This window comes from Ylistrum balloti, unplaced genomic scaffold, assembly GCF_031769215.1.
Source record: "Ylistrum balloti isolate Yb309-2 unplaced genomic scaffold, AGI_CSIRO_Ybal_v1 Utg369730, whole genome shotgun sequence".
NCBI lineage: Eukaryota > Metazoa > Mollusca > Bivalvia > Pectinida > Pectinidae > Ylistrum > Ylistrum balloti.
In genome coordinates, this window is record NW_026781945.1 from 1,447,589 (window position 1) to 1,474,622 (window position 27,034).

The 27,034-nt window shown below is 39.0% G+C and overlaps 2 protein-coding genes across 2 annotated transcripts; one reads left to right on the top strand and one right to left on the bottom strand.

Annotated features, from left to right (window-relative positions):
- The first annotated feature begins 950 nt into the window (after positions 1–950).
- On the top strand, positions 951–10,079 carry LOC132565677 (uncharacterized). Its single transcript, XM_060230373.1, has 2 exons — positions 951–1,089; positions 7,872–10,079. Exons 1-2 carry the CDS (start codon positions 951–953, stop codon positions 8,825–8,827), a joined length of 1,095 nt encoding a protein of 364 aa, XP_060086356.1. The 3' UTR covers positions 8,828–10,079.
- A 1,912-nt stretch (positions 10,080–11,991) lies between these two features.
- Positions 11,992–26,924, bottom strand: LOC132565665 (mitochondrial potassium channel ATP-binding subunit-like). Its single transcript, XM_060230361.1, has 18 exons — positions 26,762–26,924; positions 24,704–25,127; positions 23,994–24,149; positions 23,431–23,576; positions 22,680–22,755; positions 22,192–22,332; positions 20,406–20,491; positions 19,701–19,798; positions 18,802–18,907; positions 18,551–18,623; positions 18,326–18,445; positions 17,909–17,981; positions 16,642–16,775; positions 16,058–16,129; positions 15,753–15,931; positions 15,278–15,336; positions 14,958–15,046; positions 11,992–14,163 (listed from the first exon to the last, which is right to left on the bottom strand). Exons 1-18 carry the CDS (start codon positions 26,833–26,835, stop codon positions 14,065–14,067), a joined length of 2,205 nt encoding a protein of 734 aa, XP_060086344.1. The 5' UTR covers positions 26,836–26,924; the 3' UTR covers positions 11,992–14,064.
- Positions 26,925–27,034: the final 110 nt, after the last annotated feature.

Consider the following 27,034-nt stretch of genomic DNA (forward strand, 5'->3'; position numbering starts at 1 on the left):
TGAGCTCTCAAACAGATGGTATTATCTCTTGTTAGTAGAATTCTAGTATCTAATGAACAATTATTTAGATATACTTAAATAAAGTTTGATACTCCTGAAGGACAATTCAAGATATATAAAAATCATTTTCTTAATAAATTAAAGCATGAAAATTTCCACTTTACAGTGAAATGTGAACTTTAATAAAAACTTAATGTCTGATGTGAACAACTTACCAAAGACACATCTTTCTTGTCATTTATTCTGAACTTGTGCTGTATGGTTCTTTAGAAGAAGTACTGGATCTAAACAAGGGATGGGCGAGATGAGTCATCCAGGCTCATTTAAAATACCCCCTCAACAACGGGTAACAAGCTGGTATAATCAAGATCAGCCCTGTACCTGTGACACCTGACATGGCATGCTGCTGTATCTAGTCTTTCTCTGTGATTGGTTGTTACAGTTGAAAAATAATTTGAAGATTTATATTGAGTACTTGTGAAAATTCTGTGTCCTTATAAAAGTAATGTATAGAAATATTTACTTGGGGGGAATTGGTGATTGTGTTTAATATCCTATTTGGTAATTATGCCAACACCATTTCACAGCAAATGACTTATCAACAAAGTTTGTGTGGTGTAACAGGTGGGTAATTAAGCAATGTTTTATTTTGTCATGTTTAAAACATTTAACAGTAGAGAGTTTGGTCAATACTCTAACAGACCTGTTGAAGTGGGGAGATAATTTACTGTTAGTTCCTTTGGTCATTGGTGTTTTTAATGAATGGTCATTCATAGCAGAAGATGGAGATGGTCTCACATCTAGTAAATTATTTCACAAATTCACCATTATGTTAATCTTGGTGAAAGATTTTGAAATGGTTATGTTGAAATGAATTAAGATTTTAGCCGTATCTAAATTGTAAGATATTAACTGTTCCATGATTCTTTATGTTTGTAACAGAGGATGAGATGGTCATGCATAGTCATTATGACACGTCGTTAGTGGATGTGACATCACAGACACCAGAGCTGACCACATCTCCATCTGGGCACCGTTACCTCGTCGGCACACGGAAGAGAACCATTCGAGATGTTAACTTCATCAAGGGTACGTAACTCTGTCATTGATCGGTTACTATAGGTGACAATAGATTCTAGCACAAACACAAGACAAAACACAAAAAAGTATATTATGGAATCTGTGTAGAAACACAGTGTAACAAGTAGGAAATACTGATAAAGGATGTCCATGTTCTACACTCTCTAATTAAAACAATGACCAGGGCCAGAGGACTAATTAAAACAATGACAGGGGCCAGAGGACTCTAATTAAAACAATGTCCGGGACCAGAGGACTCTAATTAAAACAATGACCGGGGCCAGAGGACTCTAATTAAAACAATGACCGGGGCCAGAGGACTCTAATTAAAACAATGACCTGGGCCAGAGGACTCTAATTAAAACAATGACCGGGACCAGAGGACTCTAATTAAAACAATGTCCGGGACCAGAGGACTCTAATTAAAACAATGACAGAGGCCAGAGGACTCTAATTAAAACAATGTCCGGGACCAGAGGACTCTAATTAAAACAATGTCCGGGACCAGAGGACTCTAATTAAAACAATGACAGGGGCCAGAGGACTCTAATTAAAACAATGTCCGGGACCAGAGGACTCTAATTAAAACAATGACCAGGGCCAGGGGACTCTAATTAAAACAATGACCTGGGCCAGAGGACTCTAATTAAAACAATGTCCGGGACCAGAGGACTCTAATTAAAACAATGACAGGGGCCAGAGGACTCTAATTAAAACAATGTCCGGGACCAGAGGACTCCTAATAAAAACAATGACCAGGGCCAGAGGACTCTAATTAAAACAATGACCGGGGCCAGGGGACTCTAATTAAAACAATGACCGGGGCCAGGGGACTCTAATTAAAACAATGACCAGGGCCAGAGGACTCTAATTAAAACAATGACCAGGGCCAGAGGACTCTAATTAAAACAATGACCAGGGCCAGAGGACTCTAATTAAAACAATGACAGGGGCCAGAGGACTCTAATTAAAACAATGTCCGGGACCAGAGGACTCCTAATAAAAACAATGACAGGGGCCAGAGGACTCTAATTAAAACAATGACCAGGGCCAGGGGACTCTAATTAAAACAATGACAGGGGCCAGAGGACTCTAATTAAAACAATGTCCGGGACCAGAGGACTCTAATTAAAACAATGACCGGGGCCAGAGGACTCTAATTAAAACAATGTCCGGGACCAGAGGACTCCTAATAAAAACAATGACAGGGGCCAGAGGACTCTAATTAAAACAATGACCAGGGCCAGGGGACTCTAATTAAAACAATGACAGGGGCCAGAGGACTCTAATTAAAACAATGTCCGGGACCAGAGGACTCCTAATAAAAACAATGACCAGGACCAGAGGACTCTAATTAAAACAATGTCCGGGACCAGAGGACTCCTAATAAAAACAATGACCGGGGCCAGGGGACTCTGATTAAAACAATGACCAGGGCCAGAGATGCTAATTAAAACAATGACCAGGGCCAGGGGACTCTAATTAAAACAATGACCGGGGCCAGGGGACTCTAATTAAAACAATGTCCGGGACCAGGGGACTCTAATTAAAACAATGACCAGGGCCAGAGATGCTAATTAAAACAATGACCAGGGCCAGAGGACTCTAATTAAAACAATGACCGGGGCCAGGGGACTCTAATTAAAACAATGACCAGGGCCAGAGATGCTAATTAAAACAATGACCAGGGCCAGAGGACTCTAATTAAAACAATGACCAGGGCCAGAGGACTCTAATTAAAACAATGTCCGGGACCAGAGGACTCTAATTAAAACAATGACAGGGGCCAGAGGACTCTAATTAAAACAATGTCCGGGACCAGAGGACTCCTAATAAAAACAATGACCAGGGCCAGAGGACTCTAATTAAAACAATGTCCGGGACCAGAGATGCTAATTAAAACAATGACCAGGGCCAGGGGACTCTAATTAAAACAATGACCAGGGCCAGGGGACTCTAATTAAAACAATGACCAGGGCCAGAGATGCTAATTAAAACAATGACCAGGGCCAGGGGACTCTAATTAAAACACTGACCGGGGCCAGGGGACTCTAATTAAAACAATGACCAGGGCCAGAGGACTCTAATTAAAACAATGACCAGGGCCAGAGGACTCTAATTAAAACAATGTCCGGGACCAGAGGACTCTAATTAAAACAATGTCCGGGACCAGAGGACTCTAATTAAAACAATGACAGGGGCCAGAGGACTCTAATTAAAACAATGTCCGGGACCAGAGGACTCTAATTAAAACAATGACCAGGGCCAGAGATGCTAATTAAAACAATGACCAGGGCCAGGGGACTCTAATTAAAACAATGACCAGGGCCAGAGATGCTAATTAAAACAATGACCAGGGCCAGGGGACTCTAATTAAAACAATGACCGGGGCCAGGGGACTCTAATTAAAACAATGTCCGGGACCAGGGGACTCTAATTAAAACAATGACCAGGGCCAGAGATGCTAATTAAAACAATGACCAGGGCCAGAGGACTCTAATTAAAACAATGACCGGGGCCAGGGGACTCTAATTAAAACAATGACCAGGGCCAGAGATGCTAATTAAAACAATGACCAGGGCCAGAGGACTCTAATTAAAACAATGACCAGGGCCAGAGGACTCTAATTAAAACAATGTCCGGGACCAGAGGACTCTAATTAAAACAATGTCCGGGACCAGAGGACTCTAATTAAAACAATGACCAGGGCCAGAGGACTCTAATTAAAACAATGACAGGGGCCAGAGGACTCTAATTAAAACAATGTCCGGGACCAGAGGACTCTAATTAAAACAATGACAGGGGCCAGAGGACTCTAATTAAAACAATGTCCGGGACCAGAGGACTCTAATTAAAACAATGACCAGGGCCAGAGATGCTAATTAAAACAATGACCAGGGCCAGAGGACTCTAATTAAAACAATGACCAGGGCCAGAGGACTCTAATTAAAACAATGTCCGGGACCAGAGGACTCTAATTAAAACAATGACAGGGGCCAGAGGACTCTAATTAAAACAATGTCCGGGACCAGAGGACTCTAATTAAAACAATGTCCGGGACCAGAGGACTCTATTTAAAACAATGTCCGGGACCAGAGGACTCTAATTAAAACAATGTCCGGGACCAGAGGACTCTAATTAAAACAATGTCCGGGACCAGAGGACTCTAATTAAAACAATGTCTGGGACCAGAGGACTCTAATTAAAACAATGTCCGGGACCAGAGGACTCTAATTAAAACAATGACAGGGGCCAGAGGACTCTAATTAAAACAATGACCAGGGCCAGAGGACTCTAATTAAAACAATGACCGGGGCCAGGGGACTCTAATTAAAACAATGACCTGGGCCAGAGGACTCTAATTAAAACAATGTCCGGGACCAGAGGACTCTAATTAAAACAATGACCTGGGCCAGAGGACTCTAATTAAAACAATGTCCGGGACCAGAGGACTCTAATTAAAACAATGACCAGGGCCAGGGGACTCTAATTAAAACAATGACCGGGGCCAGGGGACTCTAATTAAAACAATGACCAGGGCCAGGGGACTCTAATTAAAACAATGACCAGGGCCAGGGGACTCTAATTAAAACAATGACCAGGGCCAGGGGACTCTAATTAAAACAATGACAGGGGCCAGAGGACTCTAATTAAAACAATGACCAGGGCCAGAGGACTCTAATTAAAACAATGTCCGGGACCAGAGGACTCTAATTAAAACAATGACAGGAGCCAGAGGACTCTAATTAAAACAATGTCCGGGACCAGAGGACTCCTAATAAAAACAATGACCAGGGCCAGAGGACTCTAATTAAAACAATGTCCGGGACCAGAGGACTCTAATTAAAACAATGTCCGGGACCAGAGGACTCTAATTAAAACAATGACAGGGGCCAGAGGACTCTAATTAAAACAATGTCCGGGACCAGAGGACTCCTAATAAAAACAATGACCAGGGCCAGAGGACTCTAATTAAAACAATGACCGGGGCCAGAGGACTCTAATTAAAACAATGTCCGGGACCAGAGGACTCTAATTAAAACAATGACAGGGGCCAGAGGACTCTAATTAAAACAATGACCTGGGCCAGAGGACTCTAATTAAAACAATGACCGGGGCCAGGGGACTCTAATTAAAACAATGACCAGGGCCAGAGGACTCTAATTAAAACAATGACCTGGGCCAGAGGACTCTAATTAAAACAATGACCTGGGCCAGAGGACTCTAATTAAAACAATGACCTGGGCCAGAGGACTCTAATTAAAACAATGACCTGGGCCAGAGGACTCTAATTAAAACAATGACCGGGGCCAGAGGACTCTAATTAAAACAATGACCTGGGCCAGAGGACTCTAATTAAAACAATGACCTGGGCCAGAGGACTCTAATTAAAACAATGACCTGGGCCAGAGGACTCTAATTAAAACAATGACCTGGGCCAGAGGACTCTAATTAAAACAATGACCTGGGCCAGAGGACTCTAATTAAAACAATGACCGGGGCCAGAGGACTCTAATTAAAACAATGACCTGGGCCAGAGGACTCTAATTAAAACAATGTCCGGGACCAGAGGACTCTAATTAAAACAATGACAGGGGCCAGAGGACTCTAATTAAAACAATGTCCGGGACCAGAGGACTCCTAATAAAAACAATGACCAGGGCCAGAGGACTCTAATTAAAACAATGACAGGGGCCAGAGGACTCTAATTAAAACAATGTCCGGGACCAGAGGACTCCTAATAAAAACAATGACCAGGGCCAGAGGACTCTAATTAAAACAATGACCTGGGCCAGAGGACTCTAATTAAAACAATGTCCGGGACCAGAGGACTCTAATTAAAACAATGACAGGGGCCAGAGGACTCTAATTAAAACAATGACCTGGGCCAGAGGACTCTAATTAAAACAATGACCGGGGCCAGAGGACTCTAATTAAAACAATGACCTGGGCCAGAGGACTCTAATTAAAACAATGTCCGGGACCAGAGGACTCTAATTAAAACAATGACAGGGGCCAGAGGACTCTAATTAAAACAATGTCCGGGACCAGAGGACTCCTAATAAAAACAATGACCAGGGCCAGAGGACTCTAATTAAAACAATGACCGGGGCCAGAGGACTCTAATTAAAACAATGACCTGGGCCAGAGGACTCTAATTAAAACAATGTCCGGGACCAGAGGACTCTAATTAAAACAATGACCAGGGCCAGGGGACTCTAATTAAAACAATGACCGGGGCCAGAGGACTCTAATTAAAACAATGACCTGGGCCAGAGGACTCTAATTAAAACAATGTCCGGGACCAGAGGACTCTAATTAAAACAATGTCCGGGACCAGAGGACTCCTAATAAAAACAATGACCAGGGCCAGAGGACTCTAATTAAAACAATGACCGGGGCCAGAGGACTCTAATTAAAACAATGACCTGGGCCAGAGGACTCTAATTAAAACAATGTCCGGGACCAGAGGACTCTAATTAAAACAATGTCCGGGACCAGAGGACTCCTAATAAAAACAATGACCAGGGCCAGAGGACTCTAATTAAAACAATGACCGGGGCCAGAGGACTCTAATTAAAACAATGACCTGGGCCAGAGGACTCTAATTAAAACAATGTCCGGGACCAGAGGACTCTAATTAAAACAATGACAGGGGCCAGAGGACTCTAATTAAAACAATGTCCGGGACCAGAGGACTCTAATTAAAACAATGACAGGGGCCAGAGGACTCTAATTAAAACAATGACCGGGGCCAGGGGACTCTAATTAAAACAATGACAGGGGCCAGAGGACTCTAATTAAAACAATGACCGGGGCCAGAGGACTCTAATTAAAACAATGACCAGGGCCAGGGGACTCTAATTAAAACAATGACCTGGGCCAGAGGACTCTAATTAAAACAATGACCGGGGCCAGAGGACTCTAATTAAAACAATGATCGGGGCCAGATGACTCTAATTAAAACAATGACCTGGGCCAGAGGACTCTAATTAAAACAATGACCGGGGCCAGAGGACGTGTGACAGTGACCTTGCTTTATTTATATCTTAGGATGTTTCCACAAAGACAGAGAACCAATGAAAGGGCAGAACTATTGTTAGAACATTTCAGATCTAATTATACAGCTTTATGGACTGATGGACCAACTTCATTCCTGATACCAAAATCAATCCATAGGGGCTGCACCGTATCTCAAAAACTATTTAATAGATTTTGATTGCCATTTCTCCACTAAATCACTTGTTTATAAAAAAGGTGATCTAACACTTTTATGGTGTTTATGCAGTGTCACATCTGTAATTGTATATGTATGTTTACAATGCTGAGTCCTTCAAGACAATGTATTGGGGAGAGGAGTACATGTTCCTTATTGTTCACTAACTGGAACCTTGAATGTTTTAGATGTAGCACTGCTGACAGTTTTCTCTTCAAGCAGGTTTCAGATGATAGTGGTATGGGGGAAGACCTAGTTCTTAAATTTTTCTATTCTTGTGTTAAGAACTTTGTATCCTATTGAGGTTACATGGATGTTTGTCTATTAAATTGCTATAGGAGAAATCACTGAAATCTTTTGGGCATATTTTTCATTGTTACCTTTCAGGTGTCACATAGATTAATAGTTTTTGCCTTTGCATGCTTATTTTTCCAGTGAAACCCTGTAAGACATTTTTGTTTAATTCACATTGAAGTTATGCTGGTACCGTGTTTGAATAAATAATCATTGGATAGTACTGGAAAAGAAATCTGCTACATGTTCAATAGAAGAATTTCTGAATTGTATGTTTCAGGATGGTTCCGATCCAATGGATGTTTACCAGATTTTGAGACAATGTCAGAAGCCGATTTGAATGACCAGCTCTGTCAATTCTACCTCCATGCCCGAACAAAGGATGATAAACCTTTTACAAGGACTAGCCTGCTTGGGCTTAGGGCCAGCCTCAACCGTTACCTTTTGTCGCTTCCTCCTGGAAGGAAACAATGGAGTACCATACTCAAACATCCTGCATTTGCCACTTCTAACAGAATCATGAACCGCAAATCTACAGAGGAGAGGAACAGGGACAGGCCCCCAAAGACTGTGCCAATCTCACTCGCAGATCTAAACAAGTTGATGTCATCTAAGATTCTACACACTTCATTCCCAGTAGGACTTCAAAAGAAGGTATGGCTGGACATTGTGCTTCACTTTGGTCTCCGTGGTAACAAAGCAATGTGGGCACTGACCAAGAACTCTTTCTTGTTGGAGGTTGATAAGGCTGGCCGACAGTACTATCATCTGAACCATGAGACAGAGCTACCAAAACAAGAAGTCTACTCGGAAATGAAAGACTGGTATTGGTATTCACGAATGTATGAAATTGCTGACAGTCCCAGGTGCCCTGTTCAAAGTCTGTCCAAGTACCTACAGAAGTTAAGTCTAAGTTGTAATGAATTCTTCCAGCGGGCCTTAGAGTCCCGCGCGATGTGCTCTGGTGTAGATGGTGATACAACTTGGTATCGAGGTCCCATGGGTGACCAGGCAGTCATGAAGATGATGAGTGACATGTCCAGGTTCTCTTCGCTCTCTCGTATCTACACCAATACCTCTGTTCGCTCCACACTTGATGAGTTGCTTGGAAAACAAGGAGTCGTTTTGGATGTACTGTTCATGCAAAAAGGAGAACCTATCACTTCAGACAGATTGGAATTCAAAAGCAATTTGATTCACAATGCATTCTACACTTGTGAAGGGGAACATAACTAACAGCTTACATGGCATGATAGACCAGTGCCTCCAAAGGTCAAATGAGGTCAATAAGGTTGGATGAAAGTAATACCTCACAAGGTCAAATCAAACAAATATTTTACATGGTTAGAGTTCTCAGAGGGTAAGGAACACAGATAACTCATATTAGATCATACGAGACTGATAACTCACAAGATTAATGAGGCAGCCAGCTGACAAATCTGAATCCTCTGAGACTAACAGCTGAGGTCAAATGAGGCAAACGACTCACAAGGCTGAAATAAGACTACTAAATCATAATGCTGAATAAGAGTAACCTCGCATGGCAGAATGAAAAGATTAAAGCTGAATGTCCTTTTTCAAACATGTTTAAACCCAACTTCTGCAGAAAGACAAAATCATAAAGTTCGTCATAGTATGAAGCATAGATCTTCAAACAAAATTCTGTGTTACACTGAAGGGTACAGGACTAACAGTAAATACTGATGAATGTCTGGTTAGGTCTTCACTGAAATAGTTTTTATGCGAATGAACATCATCGATACTCCAAGGGTGCAGAGAGCAAAAGTGATCGTAACCCCTGGAACATGTCATGGCAAAGGAGCAACACCCAACTTCAAAGCCATTACAATATACTATTATGCGATCTCAAGATATGTGCAATGTACATCAAAGGGTCAACCTAGTCTTTGTATCTTTCTACAAGATGTCACACATGAAACCTTTTCATTTTGCAATGACATGTTGCAGGGGTGTAGAGAGTGAAAGTAATTGTGACCCATGAAATATCGAGGATGGCAAGTGATGGAACCCTAATCTAAGCCTAGATCTAATGGTAGATGTATGAGGAAGTTGTTTTAGATAATTCTCTGCAGCAATGGACACAACTTAATGTGAACTCTAGATTCTGTAGACTATCAGTGTGATGTAGCTGGTGTTAGGCTCCACAAACCAATCTACAGAGAAGTATCACTTAGTTACATGTAAATAATAGTTATCTCCTACTTGTGAGAGTAAAATTACAATACCTACAAAACTGTATAGATATTGCAAGAAGCACAGTTTTGCATTCGTAATCTGTAATCTACAACTTTATATGGGATATTGAGGCTAGACTTCAGAGTGATAATGTATATATATTGATCAGGAGATATTCAGGATTCTACAAGGTTTCTGTACTAAAATCAAGGTTAGGAATTACCAGTTTCGTTGTGATAAGGCACAAGGAATTGTTACATTGTAATATGGATCACATTCCTACACTGAGTAAGCCTACAAATTACTGTTTTTAGTCTATAAACTTTATATTGTTGATGATTGAAAACAATATTGTTGTACTTATTTTGTACTTCAGTTGTTTTCCATTAACATTAGGCAATGATATGTGTTCATTGATCCAGGTCCAGATTACTTCTTATAGAAAACCATCAGCATCCTAGTGACTTCATCCTCGAGGGATTCTCATCATCACACTCTTAGAAAATGTAATAACATTTTGGGGCCAGTAGGGGATGTGTATTGCTTTAGCAATACTCAGTATTTGTTTGTTAATTAATGTGATGATATGTGATTTCACTACATTTACACCATGCTTTTTCATTTGTTAATTTATAATGTAAATGATTAGATTAAGTACAAAGTACTACAAATGTTCTTTTGACATTTGGAATTAAAAATAGGGGAACCTACTTTGTTGTTGAGTTTTCTTTTTATCTTTGAAACTGAATTAAAGGGATTGAACAAGGATATATATCTTGTGTCAATATCAGTTTCTGTATTACGGTAACCTGTTGTCGTCAACCCAAGTGATGTTTGCAAAGTCAACCGGTGAAGATTAATCCAAATGTGACTTGGGCTAAAATTGGTCAAGATGGTCAAACATTAACATAGAAAAACCAGCATGCCAACAGAATCTTAATTCAAACTCAAATTTGGTAGTTAAAAGAAAAATAATTAGGGTTTTCATTGAGACCCCTGAAAAATGTACAAGAAGAAATCCAGTGTTCTGAAAGTTTGTCTTCTATTTCACCAACAACACCTATCTTAGTCAATCCAAGTAAATTACATCACATTCTAAAATAGTGAGACAACCAGATTAGTGGTGGCTGGAGAGTGGGACAACCAGATTAGTGGTGGCTGGAGAGTGGGACAACCAGATTAGTGGTGGCTGGAGAGTGGGACAACCAGATTAGTGGTGGCTGGAGAGTGGGACAACCAGATTAGTGGTGGCTGGAGAGTGGGACAACCAGATTAGTGGTGGCTGGAGAGTGGGACAACCAGATTAGTGGTGGCTGGAGAGTGGGACAACCAGATTAGTGGTGGCTGGAGAGTGGGACAACCAGATTAGTGGTGGCTGGAGAGTGGGACAACCAGATTAGTGGTGGCTGGAGAGTGGGACAACCAGATTAGTGGTGGCTGGAGAGTGGGACAACCAGATTAGTGGTGGCTGGAGAGTGGGACAACCAGATTAGTGGTGGCTGGAGAGTGGGACAACCAGATTAGTGGTGGCTGGAGAGTGGGACAACCAGATTAGTGGTGGCTAGTGGTGGCTGGAGAGTGGGACAACCAGATTAGTGGTGGCTGGAGAGTGGGACAACCAGATTAGTGGTGGCTGGAGAGTGGGACAACCAGATTAGTGGTGGCTGGAGAGTGGGACAACCAGATTAGTGGTGGCTGGAGAGTGGGACAACCAGATTAGTGGTGGCTGGAGAGTGGGACAACCAGATTAGTGGTGGCTGGAGAGTGGGACAACCAGATTAGTGGTGGCTGGAGAGTGGGACAACCAGATTAGTGGTGGCTGGAGAGTGGGACAACCAGATTAGTGGTGGCTGGAGAGTGGGACAACCAGATTAGTGGTGGCTGGAGAGTGGGACAACCAGATTAGTGGTGACTAGATAGTGGGACAACCAGATTAGTGGTGGCTGGAGAGTGGGACAACCAGATTAGTGGTGGCTGGAGAGTGGGACAACCAGATTAGTGGTGACTAGATAGTGTGACAACCAGATTAGTGGTAAGTGGTTAATGGGACAACCAGTATAGTGGTAGTTGTAGAACCTGAAGGCTGGTGATAGTGAGGTATTTGATATTTGCTGAGGTTTTATTCATTGCCAGGTGTAAACTCTACATGTTGAGTTTAAGTAAATTTCCTGAATTTTTAAAACTGAATAACAAACAGAAAAATGTGAAATCACACAATATTTTAATTCCTCTCATATAAAACAAAAAATAAATCAAGCATACGTCTTAAATATTTGTTAGATTTAAATACACACTAGATTTTTTGTATGTATAGTCCACACCGACATACCGGCGGTACACTCATCAGTCTGTGTAACGTCAACTATAGTAGATTTTTTGTATGTATAGTCCACACCGACATACACTCATCAGTCTGTGTAACGTCAACTATAGTAGATTTTTTGTATGTATAGCCCACACCGACATACACTCATCAGTCTGTGTAACGTCAACTATAGTAGATTTTTTGTATGTATAGCCCACACCGACATACACTCATCAGTCTGTGTAACGTCAACTATAGTAGATTTTTTGTATGTATAGCCCACACCGACATACACTCATCAGTCTGTGTAACGTCAACTATAGTAGATTTTTTGTATGTATAGCCCACACCGACATACACTCATCAGTCTGTGTAACGTCAACTATAGTAGATTTTTTGTATGTATAGCCCACACCGACATACACTCATCAGTCTGTGTAACGTCAACTATAGTAGATTCTTTGTATGTATAGCCCACACCGACATACACTCATCAGTCTGTGTAACGTCAACTATAGTAGATTTTTTGTATGTATAGCCCACACCGACATACACTCATCAGTCTGTGTAACGTCAACTATAGTAGATTTTTTGTATATATAGCCCACACCGACATACACTCATCAGTCTGTGTAACGTCAACTATAGTAGATTTTTTGTATATATAGCCCACACCGACATACACTCATCAGTCTGTGTATGTATAGTCCACACCGACATACACTCATCAGTCTGTGTAACGTCAACTATAGTAGATTTTTTGTATGTATAGCCCACACCGACATACACTCATCAGTCTGTGTAACGTCAACTATAGTAGATTTTTTGTATGTATAGCCCACACCGACATACACTCATCAGTCTGTGTAACGTCAACTATAGTAGATTTTTTGTATATATAGCCCACACCGACATACACTCATCAGTCTGTGTAACGTCAACTATAGTAGATTTTTTGTATATATAGCCCACACCGACATACACTCATCAGTCTGGGTATGTATAGTCCACACCGACATACACTCATCAGTCTGTGTAACGTCAACTATAGTAGATTTTTTGTATGTAAAGCCCACACTGACATACACTCATCAGTCTGTGTAACGTCAACTATAGTAGATTTTTTGTATGTAAAGCCCACACTGACATACACTCATCAGCCTGTGTAATGACAACTATAATAGATTCTTTGTATGTATAGCCCACACTGACATACACTCATCAGTCTGTGTATGTATAGTCCACACTGACATACACTCACCAGTCCGTGTATGTATAGTTCACACTGACATACACTCACCAGTCTGTGTATGTATAGTCCACACAGACATACACTCACCAGTCCGTGTATGTATAGTCCACACTGACATACACTCATCAGTCCTTGTATGTATAGTCCACACAGACATACACTCACCAGTCCGTGTATGTATAGTCCACACTGACATACACTCATCAGTCTGTGTATGTATAGTCCACACAGACATACACTCACCAGTCCGTGTATGTATAGTCCACACAGACATACACTCACCAGTCCGTGTATGTATAGTCCACACTGACATACACTCTCCAGTCCGTGTATGTATAGTCCACACAGACATACACTCACCAGTCCGTGTATGTATAGTCCACACTGACATACACTCACCAGTCCGTGTATGTATAGTCCACACAGACATACACTCACCAGTCCGTGTATGTATAGTCCACACTGACATACACTCATCAGTCCGTGTAACGCCCCACTACAGTATATCACCATAATCAACCTAATCACAAAATCAGGAAGATGTTGTTTTTTCTTCCTGATATGATCAGAGAAATTGTGATCAAAATCAGATTATCAATATCAATTTTGGACCTATATATAATTTGCATCACTTTGTGTACAAAAGATATTGGATATGTAGAGAATTTCTGTCCTTCTGATCAAGAAAAGTATCCTTCAAACTCCATCAAGAAAGCAAGCTTAATTCTGAAACTCGTTGATCTCCTCTTCAATTTCTTGTTGGCGTATCAGTTCCCAGTACAAACCTTTCTTCTTCTTAAGACTCTTGTGGTCTCCCATCTACAATACACAAACAGACCTTCACTTATAACTCCACAATACACAGACCTTCACTTAATATAACTCCACAATACACAGACCTTCACTTAATATAACTCCACAATACACAAACAGACCTTCACTTAATATAACTCTGTAATGTTTTCTTCAAGTTGGTAATGTCAATAGAAAATAGTTCTTATATTCAAACCAGTAGAGGATTAGAGTGTGACGTTTTGATGGCTACACGGTCATCTTCATCTTGTAACACAACCAGTAGAAGATTAGTGTGACGTTTTGATGACTACACGGTCACCTTCATCTTATAACATAACCAGTATAGGATTAGAGTGTGATGGTTCCATGACTACACTGCCACCTTCATCAGACAAATGACCCGTGTGAACCATACTAACACTAATGTACATAGTGTACGAGATGGTCTCATACACTAAATACATCAGTGCTTTTACATTCAAACCGGTCATTTGTCTGATGAAGGTAACAGTGTAGTCATCAAAACTTCACACTCGAATCTGCTACTGGTTGTGTTATAAAAACTTCTATTCTACTCTATACAACACTTGGGGATGAGCCAAATATAAAGAGAGATTACAAAATCTGACCTTTGGTGCCTTGTAATACTTTCTGAGAGGATCAAGTGGAAAATGATGTTCATCTTACCATCCAGTGCCCAATAAAGGACAATGTATAAGCCAATCCCTTTAATTGTGCATTGTGTATTTCTATATATAAATGTGAAAGGTAAATAAAATACCTATGTCTGTTTGACCAATTTGTTAATAGTTCCTTACCTCCACAATTTTCCCACCGGATACAACAGCTATCACATCAGCATCTCGGATGGTACTTAGACGATGAGCTATGACTAGAGTGGTCCGACCTAGAAATACAAAACATGAGAACAAAAAAGTGTTTAATGTGCTAAAACCTTACCTGAATTATATTTGTAAAAAAGAATAAAGCATTTAACGCTATGATACACAGTGGTAGAAAAGCAAACGTGAGGCACATTTGCATTTTTTCTCTCTTTTTGTTTCTTTTATCACGAAGTTTAACTTGAATGGTATAAATTAAGACATGGTGACAGTGACTTTTATGTGACCTGACTTACCTTTAATTACTTTATCTAGAGCCTCCTGGACAATCCTCTCTGACTCGGCATCCAGTGCACTGTAATTAATTACATTTATTGCTACATGACAACAGAGATAAACAAAAAAATGTTAAGAATGAAAAATTTTGACATGGATTCTTCTGACATAACTAACTTGTATCTGCATCAGGATGAAAGTTTGTTAAATGGCTATCCTTACATGGAGGTCTCATCAAGGATTAGGTTGTAGGCCTTTTTGATGAAAGTGTGTTAAATGGCTATCCTTACATGGAGGTCTCATCAAGGATTAGGTTGTAGGCCTTTTTGATGAGAGTGTGTTCAAAGGCTATCCTTACCTGTAAACCTCATCAAAAATCAGGTTGGAGTCCTTTTTGATGAGAGTGTGTTTGATGGCTATCCATACCTTGCAATCTCATCAAGGATTAGTTTTGAGGCTTTTTAAAAAGAGAGTATGTTTGATGGCTAATCTTACCTGGTAGCCTCATCCAGGATGAGGATGGAAGGGTTTTTGATGAGAGCACGTGCGATAGCTATCCTCTGTTTCTGTCCCCCAGACACCGTTACACCCCTCTCCCCCAATACTGTGTTATACCCGTCAGGGAACTTGGTGATGAAATCGTGGGCATTGGCCAATGTGGCAGCCTCTATCACCTTAAGTACAGGAAAATGAAAGTCCATTATAATAATGGAAAAATTCAGAAATACATTATCTAAGAACATTAACACATCCTTTGCAATAGAGTAATTAGCTTATATTATCTTCAGATATTTCCTTACCTCAACATCAGAAGCTTCTGGCATTCCATATCGGATGTTCTCCATGATTGAGGTTGCAAACAGAACAGGCTCCTGAAATATATTTCAGGTAATAAATGTCAGGTACCAAATGAAGATAATTAATTTTCCTGGTTATGAATTAGACGGGGAAAATGTTCTTTCTTTACAGCGGAGAGGCAGTAGGAAACTAAGTGCGAAACAATAAAATATGTCATGAATTAAAATTCACAACAAATAAAAGGTAGGTTACACTATTCTGGACATGTAAAATTCAAAATGATTACGGTTTTTGAAAATTAATTTCTATAAAAGTAACTGGACTAGAAGTGTAAGCATAGCTTTACCATTCATGTACAGGATCAAAATCTGACACTATGAAGTGAAAATATGGCTGATAACCATTCAAAGGGGTATAACTCTGATTATTAGAATCAAATTACTTAGTGACTTTCTGCGAATAGTTATGGTGATCCTGACGACCAGAAATGCATACTCATTTTATGCCCTCGAGATCAAAGATAATTCTGATTTACCCTTCCACATTTGTAATTACAAATTTGTAAATAAACTAGAATAGTATTTACTTGGTTGATATATCCCAGGGCCCTGCCTCTGAGCCAAGTTGGGTCCAGATCCTTCAGGTCGTATCCATCAATAGTTATCTTCCCTTTCTGGATGTCATAGAAACGCTCCAACAATACAGCCACTGTGGACTTGCCTGGAATCAGACATCAGATTGTTGTGGGAAATGAATCCTACAAAGTCTTTCGGCGGGCAATGGTGTCACACTATCTAGCTAGTACTTTTTGATCAAAAGTTTAAAGTTTTATCACAACTCAAACGACAAATAAGATTTTGATATAAGAATTGCTAAATCAAATGCTCCCTATCTTCTGTTTCCTTGATATATACTGGCAGATGTATATCCTACCATAGAAATGCAAAGAAAATGCAATATGTGTTTTGTGACTATGGAACCTTTGGTCACCTGACAACTCATTGAGTTTTCTGTTTTAATTGTTCACTGTTCCTCTATTGAGTCTGCCGAAAACACCACCTCCAGAGTCAAAGGAGGCACAAAACATACCTCCTTCATAAAGTCTGCCAAAGAACACCACCTCCAGAGTCAAAGGAGGCACAAAACATACCTCCTTCATAAAGAACACCACCTCCAGAGTCAAAGGAGGCACAAAACATACCTCCTTCATAAAGTCTGCCAAAGAACACCACCTCCAGAGTCAAAGGAGGCACAAAACATACCTCCTTCATAAAGTCTGCCAAAGAACACCACCTCCAGAGTCAAAGGAGGCACAAAACATACCTCCTTCATAAAGTCTGCCATAGAACGCCAACTCAGGAGACAAACAGGGGACAAATATACCTCCTCTATAAGGTCTATTAAAGAACTAAACTGCCACCATAGGCATCAAACCAGGGACTAACCATACCTCCTCTATAAGTTCTATTAAAGAACTAAACTGCCACCATAGTAGTCAAACCAGGGACTAACCATACCTCCTCTATAAGGTCTATTAAAGAACTGAACTGCCACCATAGGCGTCAAACCAGGGATTAACCATTCCTCCTCTATAAGGTCTATTAAAGAACTAAACTGCCACCATAGGAGTCAAACCAGGGACTAACCATACCTCCTCTATAAGTTCTATTAAAGAACTAAACTGCTACCATAGGCGTCAAACCAGGGACTAACCATACCTCCTCTATAAGTTCTATTAAAGAACTAAACTGCCACCATAGGAGTCAAACCAGGGACTGACCATTCCTCCTTCATAAAGCCTTACAAAGAATGGACCTATGGTCTCAAGAGTCAATGAAAAAGATCCAACATACCTCCTCCAGAGAGTCCAACAAGGGCCACTACTGCTCCAGACCTTATCTTCAGATTGAAATCCTTCAGGACAGTCTGATGTGTAGAGACAAGAAATACAACATTTATTAAAATACATGCAGATTTTGATTACAATTATATTGTTTTGACTGCTGGAAAGGAAATGATGTTGACCTAGATGTCAGTGCAGGAGAAGTTGATCGAAATATTGGTGTAGGTGATCTTGACCTAGATATTAGTGCTTGAAAAGTTGACCTAGATATTGGTGCAAGAGAAGTTGACCTAGATATTAAGGTGAGAGGCTGATCTTGTTTAATGGTATACTATCAAATAGAAATGATATTCAATTGGTTAAGTGCAATATGTCCTGGAGCACCGGCGCAATAAAATGACATACAAAATTTTATAATGATGCTCACCTGTTCACTTCGAGTAGGATAGGAGAAACTGACATCTTGAAATTCTACATTCCCCATGAGGGTGTGAAAGGCAATCTTCTTGCCACCTTTTAATGGTATGGATGGTACAGAGTTGATAAACTACAAAAAATAATAATGTTCTGTATAGATCAACCACAGCAAAACCTCTTCACACTCGATACATTTACTTCTAATATCAGGTTATTTTTTGATATCCAAATTTACCTCAAATACTCTTGCCCCAGCACTCATGCCACGTACAACATTTCCAAACAGCAGTGACATCTGGGCAAGTGACCTGATAACAAGGAAAATGGGGGACGTATTTAAGTTAATTATATCTTACAGTTACAAATGCAATTACAGTTTACACAAGTTATTTATTTACAATGACAATTAAACAGTTGATGGTAGATATTTTATCATTCAATACACTTAAAAGTATCTATTTTACAATTTAAATGTTAATATTTCACCTTTCAATAGTTTGTGAAGCCACCAGGAATGACATCAGATTACCCGCGGTGATTTCCTGTCGGGACATTAGCCATCCACCGGTAAATAAGGTGCCTAGTACAATACCTGTACAACATAAATAACAGATGTCAAAGAGAACTTCAAGTGTTGTAAAGGTAATATTCCAGTTTCAGATTCTTCATTTTATTAAAGTTTGTGGAGACAGATTAATTACAGGTGTAAATTACAGGTGTGAATGGAGAAAGTTAAAACTGAATATATCACAATGATAACTAATACCACCACAAGTGCTTGTCCTAAACAATGTATCAGAGGCCCCCATTGTTTTGATTAAGGTTATCAAACACATTAGTTCTAATACCAATGTAACAATCTGCAAAAATGATTAAAAAAAATCACAGCTGAATTGATATAAAATTCAAACCTATCAATATTTGTTTAAATCAACCTAGTAAAGTGAGAGGAGCCAGTTGATGGAGGGATGTACAACAGAGTAAGACAGACAGAGTGATTCTAGTATATCTCCTGACTTTGTTCGTGAGGATATATTAACAGGTCTGACAATTCAACTAATAGCTGATACTATGAACAGGTGACAGTACTGTCAGTTGTACATAACACTCAGTGCTGATACAACAGTGCTGTCGGTTGTACATACCATTCGGTGCTGACATAACAGTGCTGTCGGTTGTACATACCATTCGGTGCTGACATAACAGTGCTGTCGGCTGTACATACCATTCGGTGCTGACATAACAGTGCTGTCGGTTGTACATACCATTCGGTGCTGACATAACAGTACTGTCAGTTGTACATACCATTCAGTGTTGACATAACAGTGCTGTCAGTTGTACATACCATTCAGTGCTGACATAACAGTGCTGTCAGTTGTACATACCATTCAGTGCAAAGTTAGCTAGTCCCTGGAATGATCCAATACCAAATCCAAGTTTTATGTTGAGGAGTCGTGCATTCTCCACTTCCTTTGAGTACAACCTACAACCATTGAAGGCAGTGCTTTCTACATGTTTTAATGTATAGAATAGAATAACAATATTTGTCACCTGAGATAAAGTTATTTGAAATAGACATGGGTAACAGATGACTCTTTTTCTCACACACTATCCTGTCAAAACTACATCAAATTATTTCCTTTCTGAATTCTTCTCTGAGGTTTCTTGTCAGAAAGACATTTGGAGATGATGTTACTGTGATGTTACTTGGCTCCAAATTTTACCTAAAAGTTCACATGTTACTAAGTACCTAACAGAGACTAGACAGAAAGCTCTCGCAGTGGGTAGCACATCAGATTTCTCAGTGCTGTGTATATGATAGGCATTTCAGGCTCCAGCTGGAGAAGTCTGGGGTCAGGGACTTTTAACAGACTATAACAGACCCACATATACTAAACAAAAGGTTTGACAGATCCAACAACTTAAACACATGCTACACACTATAACAAGTAATAAGTCTTTTTCCAGCAAATCCTGATGTTTTTGATGTCCTTGGTCTGATTTGTAATAAAATACATTTAATTCTGGATGGTTGTTAATAATGTTGAAGTGATTTGTACATAAAGATTCCTGATGGGAGACACACTTACTCGTTTTCTTTATCTTCCATAGCAAAGGCACGAACAGTTCGCACATTACCAATGGCTTCATCTGCCAATGCTGTCGATTTTGCCAACTACAGGAAAATACAGAATTCTCTTTGCAATGTCATTACATCAGATCAGTAACTAGTTCTATATTTATAAATACATTAGATCAGTGTCTAGTTCTACATTTATAAATACATCAGGTCAGTGTCTAGTTCTATATCTATAAATACATCAGATCAGTGTCTAGTTCTATAGTTATAAATACATCAGGTCAGTGTCTAGTTCTACATTTATAAATACATCAGATCAGTGTCTAGTTCTACATTTATAAATATATCAGATCAGTGTCTAGTTCTATAGTTATAAATATATCAGATCAGTGTCTAGTTCTATAGTTATAAATACATCAGGTCAGTGTCTAGTTCTATATCTATAAATACATCAGGTCAGTGTCTAGTTCTATAGTTATAAATACATCAGATCAGTGTCTAGTTCTATATCTATAAATACATCAGGTCAGTGTCTAGTTCTATAGTTATAAATACATCAGATCAGTGTCTAGTTCTATAGTTATAAATACATCAGGTCAGTGTCTAGTTCTATATCTATAAATACATCAGATCAGTGTCTAGTTCTATAGTTATAAATACATCAGGTCAGTGTCTAGTTCTACATCTATAAATACATCAGATCAGTGTCTAGTTCTATATTTATAAATACATCAGATCAGTGTCTAGTTCTATATCTATAAATACATCAGGTCAGTGTCTAGTTCTATAGTGATAAATACATCAGATCAGTGTCTAGTTCTATATCTATAAATACATCAGATCAGTGTCTAGTTCTATAGTTATAAATACATCAGGTCAGTGTCTAGTTCTACATCTATAAATACATCAGGTCAGTGTCTAGTTCTATAGTTATAAATACATCAGGTCAGTGTCTAGTTCAATAGTTATAAATACATCAGGTCAGTGTTTAGTTCTACATTTATAAATACATCAGATCAGTGTCTAGTTCTATATCTATAAATACATCAGGTCAGTGTCTAGTTCTATAGTGATAAATACATCAGATCAGTGTCTAGTTCTATATTTATAAATGCATCAGGTCAGTGTCTAGTTCTATATCTATAAATACATCAGGTCAGTGTCTAGTTCTATAGTTATAAATACATCAGGTCAGTGTCTAGTTCTATAGTTATAAATACATCAGGTCAGTGTCTAGTTCTATATCTATAAATACATCAGATCAGTGTCTAGTTCTATAGTTATAAATACATCAGGTCAGTGTCTAGTTCTATATCTATAAATACATCAGATCAGTGTCTAGTTCAATAGTTATAAATACATCAGATCAGTGTCTAGTTCTACATTTATAAATACATCAGATCAGTGTCTAGTTCTATATCTATAAATACATCAGGTCAGTGTCTAGTTCTATATCTATAAATACATCAGGTCAGTGTCTAGTTCTATAGTTATAAATACATCAGGTCAGTGTCTAGTTCTACATCTATAAATACATCAGATCAGTGTCTAGTTCTATATTTATAAATACATCAGATCAGTGTCTAGTTCTATAGTTATAAATACATCAGATCAGTGTCTAGTTCTATAGTTATAAATACATCAGATCAGTGTCTAGTTCTACATTTACCTGACAATAACATTTTGGTCAACGTCTTAATCATTCTAAGGCTGACCTTGACATTTGGTTCACAGTGACATTGTTTTGTATCTAATGTGTTCTACACTTGACATTGACATTTGGGTCACCATCTTACCTGTTCCTGGGCTGACCTTGACAATGACCTCAGGCCAGATCCCATCAGAGTACCAATACCTACAATGGCGGGCAGGATAGTCACCATGGCAACTGTCAGTTTTGGTGAGATAACAAACATCGAGCCCACACATCCAACTGCCTGTAATAACCAATTCCTGAATGAATCATGCAAGGATTTATGTAAACTTACACAAGTACCTGGTATAAGATAAGTGGACATGGAGAATCAAGACATTCTGTAAATGTTATGACGTACAATTTATAATTACAGTTCTAGAACAAAATTGTTCTCAACATCAGGAGTTAAGTCTATCAGCAACAAAACAGATTTAAATTGGCCAAATCAGTGATATTCCTAACAAAAGACATTATCTAGAAATGACAATGTAAACTGGTAAAAGAAAGGAATGACATAATTATTGTATGTCTATTGTGAAGACTAAATAAATAGAAAAGTGAGTTAGACTTTAGAGGGTTTCAACCTACCTGTGTGCTGGCTTTTAGACCCTGAGATATACAAAGCTTGAATGAACTCTTAAAGTCTTGAATGTCAGATGTTAACCTGAAGCAAAAATAACAGAAAATGCTGACTCAATCTACAGAAAATTAATGAGTTAACTCTCATGTTCTGAACTAAGACCAGATCTCTTACTCCCTGTAACCCAATTTCTGTGAACTCTTCCGCTTTTATGTTACCTAACTGTTGACAAGCACTACCGTTCTACTCTAAGTTGCTGAACTGTTGACCTGCACTCAGATTTAATGTTGCCTAACTGTTGACAGCACTGCTGTTCTACTCTATGTTGCCTAACTGTTGACCTGCACTCAGATTTAATGTTGCCTAACTGTTGACCAGCATTTTGATTTCATGTTATGAAACTATTGACCAATACTCTTATTCCATGTTACATAACATTAGAGCAGCATTCCTGTTCTTTATCCAACTGTTGACCAGCATTCCTGATATATATGTGTTGCCTAACTGTTGACCAGCACTGCTGTTCTACTCTATGATGCCAAACTGTTGACCAGCATTCCTGATATATATGTGTTGCCTAATTGTTGACCAGCACTGCTGTTCTACTCTATGATGCCAAACTGTTGACCAGCATTCCTGATATATATGTGTTGCCTAACTGTTAACCAGCACTTCTCTTCTATGTTAACAAGTTGACTATGTTGACAAATACCCCTGTTCCGTTACCTAACTGTTGACCACCATTTCGATTTTACCTACCTATCAACCAGCTCTCCTGTTTTGTGTTTGTCAAAAAACTCTATATCTTGTCTGAGAAGGGAATCAAAAAGGCATGTTCTCATTCTGGCTGCCATGTTCTCTCCCACAGTGGACAGTAAGGAAAGGTAGGCACAAGTCAGGACACTCTGCAAGTGTGTAAAACAGGTACTGTATGTCAGAATAGGAATGTTAAGGTATTAAGTCACAGATTCAGGACTACAAATGTGGTGACACATGAGTACATAATGATATTACAATCAGATATGAAATGCATTGGGATGGCACACCCACATATCCATATACAGATCACAATCAATGTTGGTTACAAAATAAAGAAATAAAAACTCTTTATGTCCAGAGTCTGCTCCTTAAGTTACCACCATCCAATAGATTGGGGGAATGAACCTATGTCTGAAGTTCAAAGTATCTGAATAGAAGTCATTATTATGACTTCGACTTTTGTCCCATCAAAACAGAGTTATTTAGACTCCAGTGGAAGAAATGGACAGAGAAATCAGGAAGACAGATAATGAGAGAGTATACGTATACTACAGATGTCTTACCTGTACAGCATAATAACCTATCATTTTGATTGCTGGCTGACGGATTTCCTGTATAAAATCCCTGGCCACATCTTGTGTGAAGGAGGAGACAATGTTGACAATCTCTCCCAGCACCAAAGGAATCTGGATATTAACAATTGCTGCAGCAACAGCACACTGAAAAAGAGCAGTGAAATGGAATGGATTGTTCAATAACATTTGTGCCAATATTTAGCCTTACAGTGACATTAGATATTCTGTAACTTACCGTGTGCTAATATTTCTGCTATTCAGATAGTGCGTGTACATTTGTAAATATTGTGTTTATTTAAAAATATGAAGAGTAACAACTTTAGTCAAGATTTAAGAAATATTTTACCTTTAACAGATATTCAGAATCATGGAGTCTGAAGGTACACTTTATCCATGAACTTCTATGTTCACAAACTTTACTAATAAGTATAATTACATTTATAGTGTTATATATCTATCCATGAACTTCTATGTTCACAAACTTTAGTAATAGGTATAATTACATTTAGAGTGCTATATATAAAATGGAATCAAATGTGCACAAAACAGTGATGTCTTGAAAAACAAGGAAAACTGAGCCCAATGAAAATTCTGATTTAACAATTTCAATCAAGTCATCATAAACGCAAGAAAAAAATATCAAAAATACTGATAGATTTGATCTCTTTTACATTCTAGAGAGAAGGTAAATTACTTACTACAACTGCTGAAATAAGATACAATAAGTCTGGTCGTAATAACCGGAAAAATGTCTTCCAATCAAATTCTGGCTGTTGGCTTGACTTGTCTATATTCCTAGACCCGACCAATCTTGACTTCTGATTCTTTATTTTACAGTAAACTTTGGTACTGTTTAGAGTCCAGGTCACATAGCCTCCGAGGCTGACTAATCCTATTAAGCAATTCACATGTTTTTCATTGATATTAAGTAACTTCCTAGTTACTGAAGTACTTATAGAAAAAGTTCTGTGTCCAATGGAAATTGTTCTCTGTGACTTTGGTGAAGACTGTTGACACCAGATTTTATTTGGTCCTGATCTGTTGTGAAGCTTTGTCCATTGTTTTGTGATATTTCTTTGACACTGAAAAAATTGTCGCCCATACTTACTGCATTGAGAGTACCTGTAAGTAGAAGTTAATAATGAGAAAACTATGACAATATGTACTATATACAATACTGATACAATGTAAGGTGTTTAGAACTACTGAATACAACCAAGTTGTTCTAGCTACTATGACATATGTTACATTCACCATCATGAAATGTTTAAGTCATTTTAAATTCCATACAAAACACAGCTTGTATTTGCAAATTGCAGAATTTACAAATTGACAGAATTGCCCAATTCTATACTATTCCACTGATCTCTTGCAGCAGTTTTTATATGATTAATAAAAACTTTACCAAAAAAAAAAAATAAGGTGGAAAAGACTTTTTCTACATTGATTTATGAGAACATCTGAAAGGCAGCTCTTCTTGACACATTTTAACTGGTACTCTCAGGTTAAAGCATTTTTGATGATAAAATCTATCACAGAAAATGCACCATTAACATTTAATTGACAAAGATACAATGTCCATTGTATGTAGGTTACAATCTACCTGACAATGAGACATGCTGTGTATCCCAGGTTGTCAATAATTTTTTCATACTTGTAAACCATACATATGTGTAACATGTTATCTATGGGACAAGCTTGTTCAATTGATTCTTAGAGAACAGGACAATCAGCTGGATGGCCACGAAACAACCACAAGCAGCTTAACTGGCATAAAGCCTGAAAAGCTCTTTCTACCCTAAAAACCGATGTAGCATGGACTACTCCAACAATGTTAGAGGTTCAACATCACAAGAATCTTTTGACAGATATTGCAGATTCACAATGCAAACAGACAGACTATCGTAATAGGAAGTAGTAATGAAGAACACCCTGCCTTCAGTCTGGAGCTGGACATTCTGCCGCTCGACTAAAGGGAAATTTCCCGCTAGCCGAGGTTAGTGAGGCAACATGTGCTCTCAATTTACACATTACTCCCTCCTTCACAAAGTCTTTGGACCCAAAGATAACAACCCAGCTTTTTATCTCCAGGAAAGCATTTCAATCTATTATAACCTCTACCCTGGAAGTGGTCAATGACACCTAATCTGTAACAGAAAGGAGTAATGAAAAATATCTGCTGTTGCTGGGATTCAAACTAGCGATCCTAAGGTCTCTAGCCGGACACTCTACCACTTGACTAAAGGGAAATTCCCACTAGCTGAGGCTAGTAAAGCAACCTGTACTCTCAACTTCCAAACTGCTCCCTCCTTCTTAAATTTATAATCCCGAAAAACGACGAAAACCCAGGTTCAACATCTCCAAGGAAGCATCTCAATCTCCTATAGGTTCTACCCTAGGACTAGGTAAAAAGCACAAAATCTGTAATAGGAAGGAGTAATGAAAAACTCCCTGCTACCGCTAGGATTCGAATCAGCGACAGAAGGGTCTTTAGTCGGGCACTCTATCGCTTGACTACAGGGAAATTTCCATCAGCAAGGCGACCTTTTACTCCCAACTCCTACATACATATAGTATTTCATATCTAGATTTTAATAACGATTAATTACATACATTTGATAGGATTTACATCCATGTATTGGTTTATGAATACAAATGTAATTCCAATAAAACCTGCATATAACAGGTCAGGAAGAACTTCTGAGACTGGTAACGTAAAGGTCTGAAAAACCGGATAAAACAAGCTTGATACGAACCGCGATATGACAGGAGAAACAGTGTGACCACTAAATATGGTGCGATGTAAAAATTGCACACTAGTTGAATACATCTTGTGTGATGCCGGTATGTCATCAAACTAAGCACTATTGAAGACGACACGGAACCGGCTTAACCTTCAGTGAACCTAACATGGAGGCTGCCATCTTTACAGAGCTAACACTAAATACGAAAATAACATCACTTTGGTCGATTTTAAACTGTAATCTAAACAAATGGATCTAATCGTCATATAAGTGGACTGAGGTAAA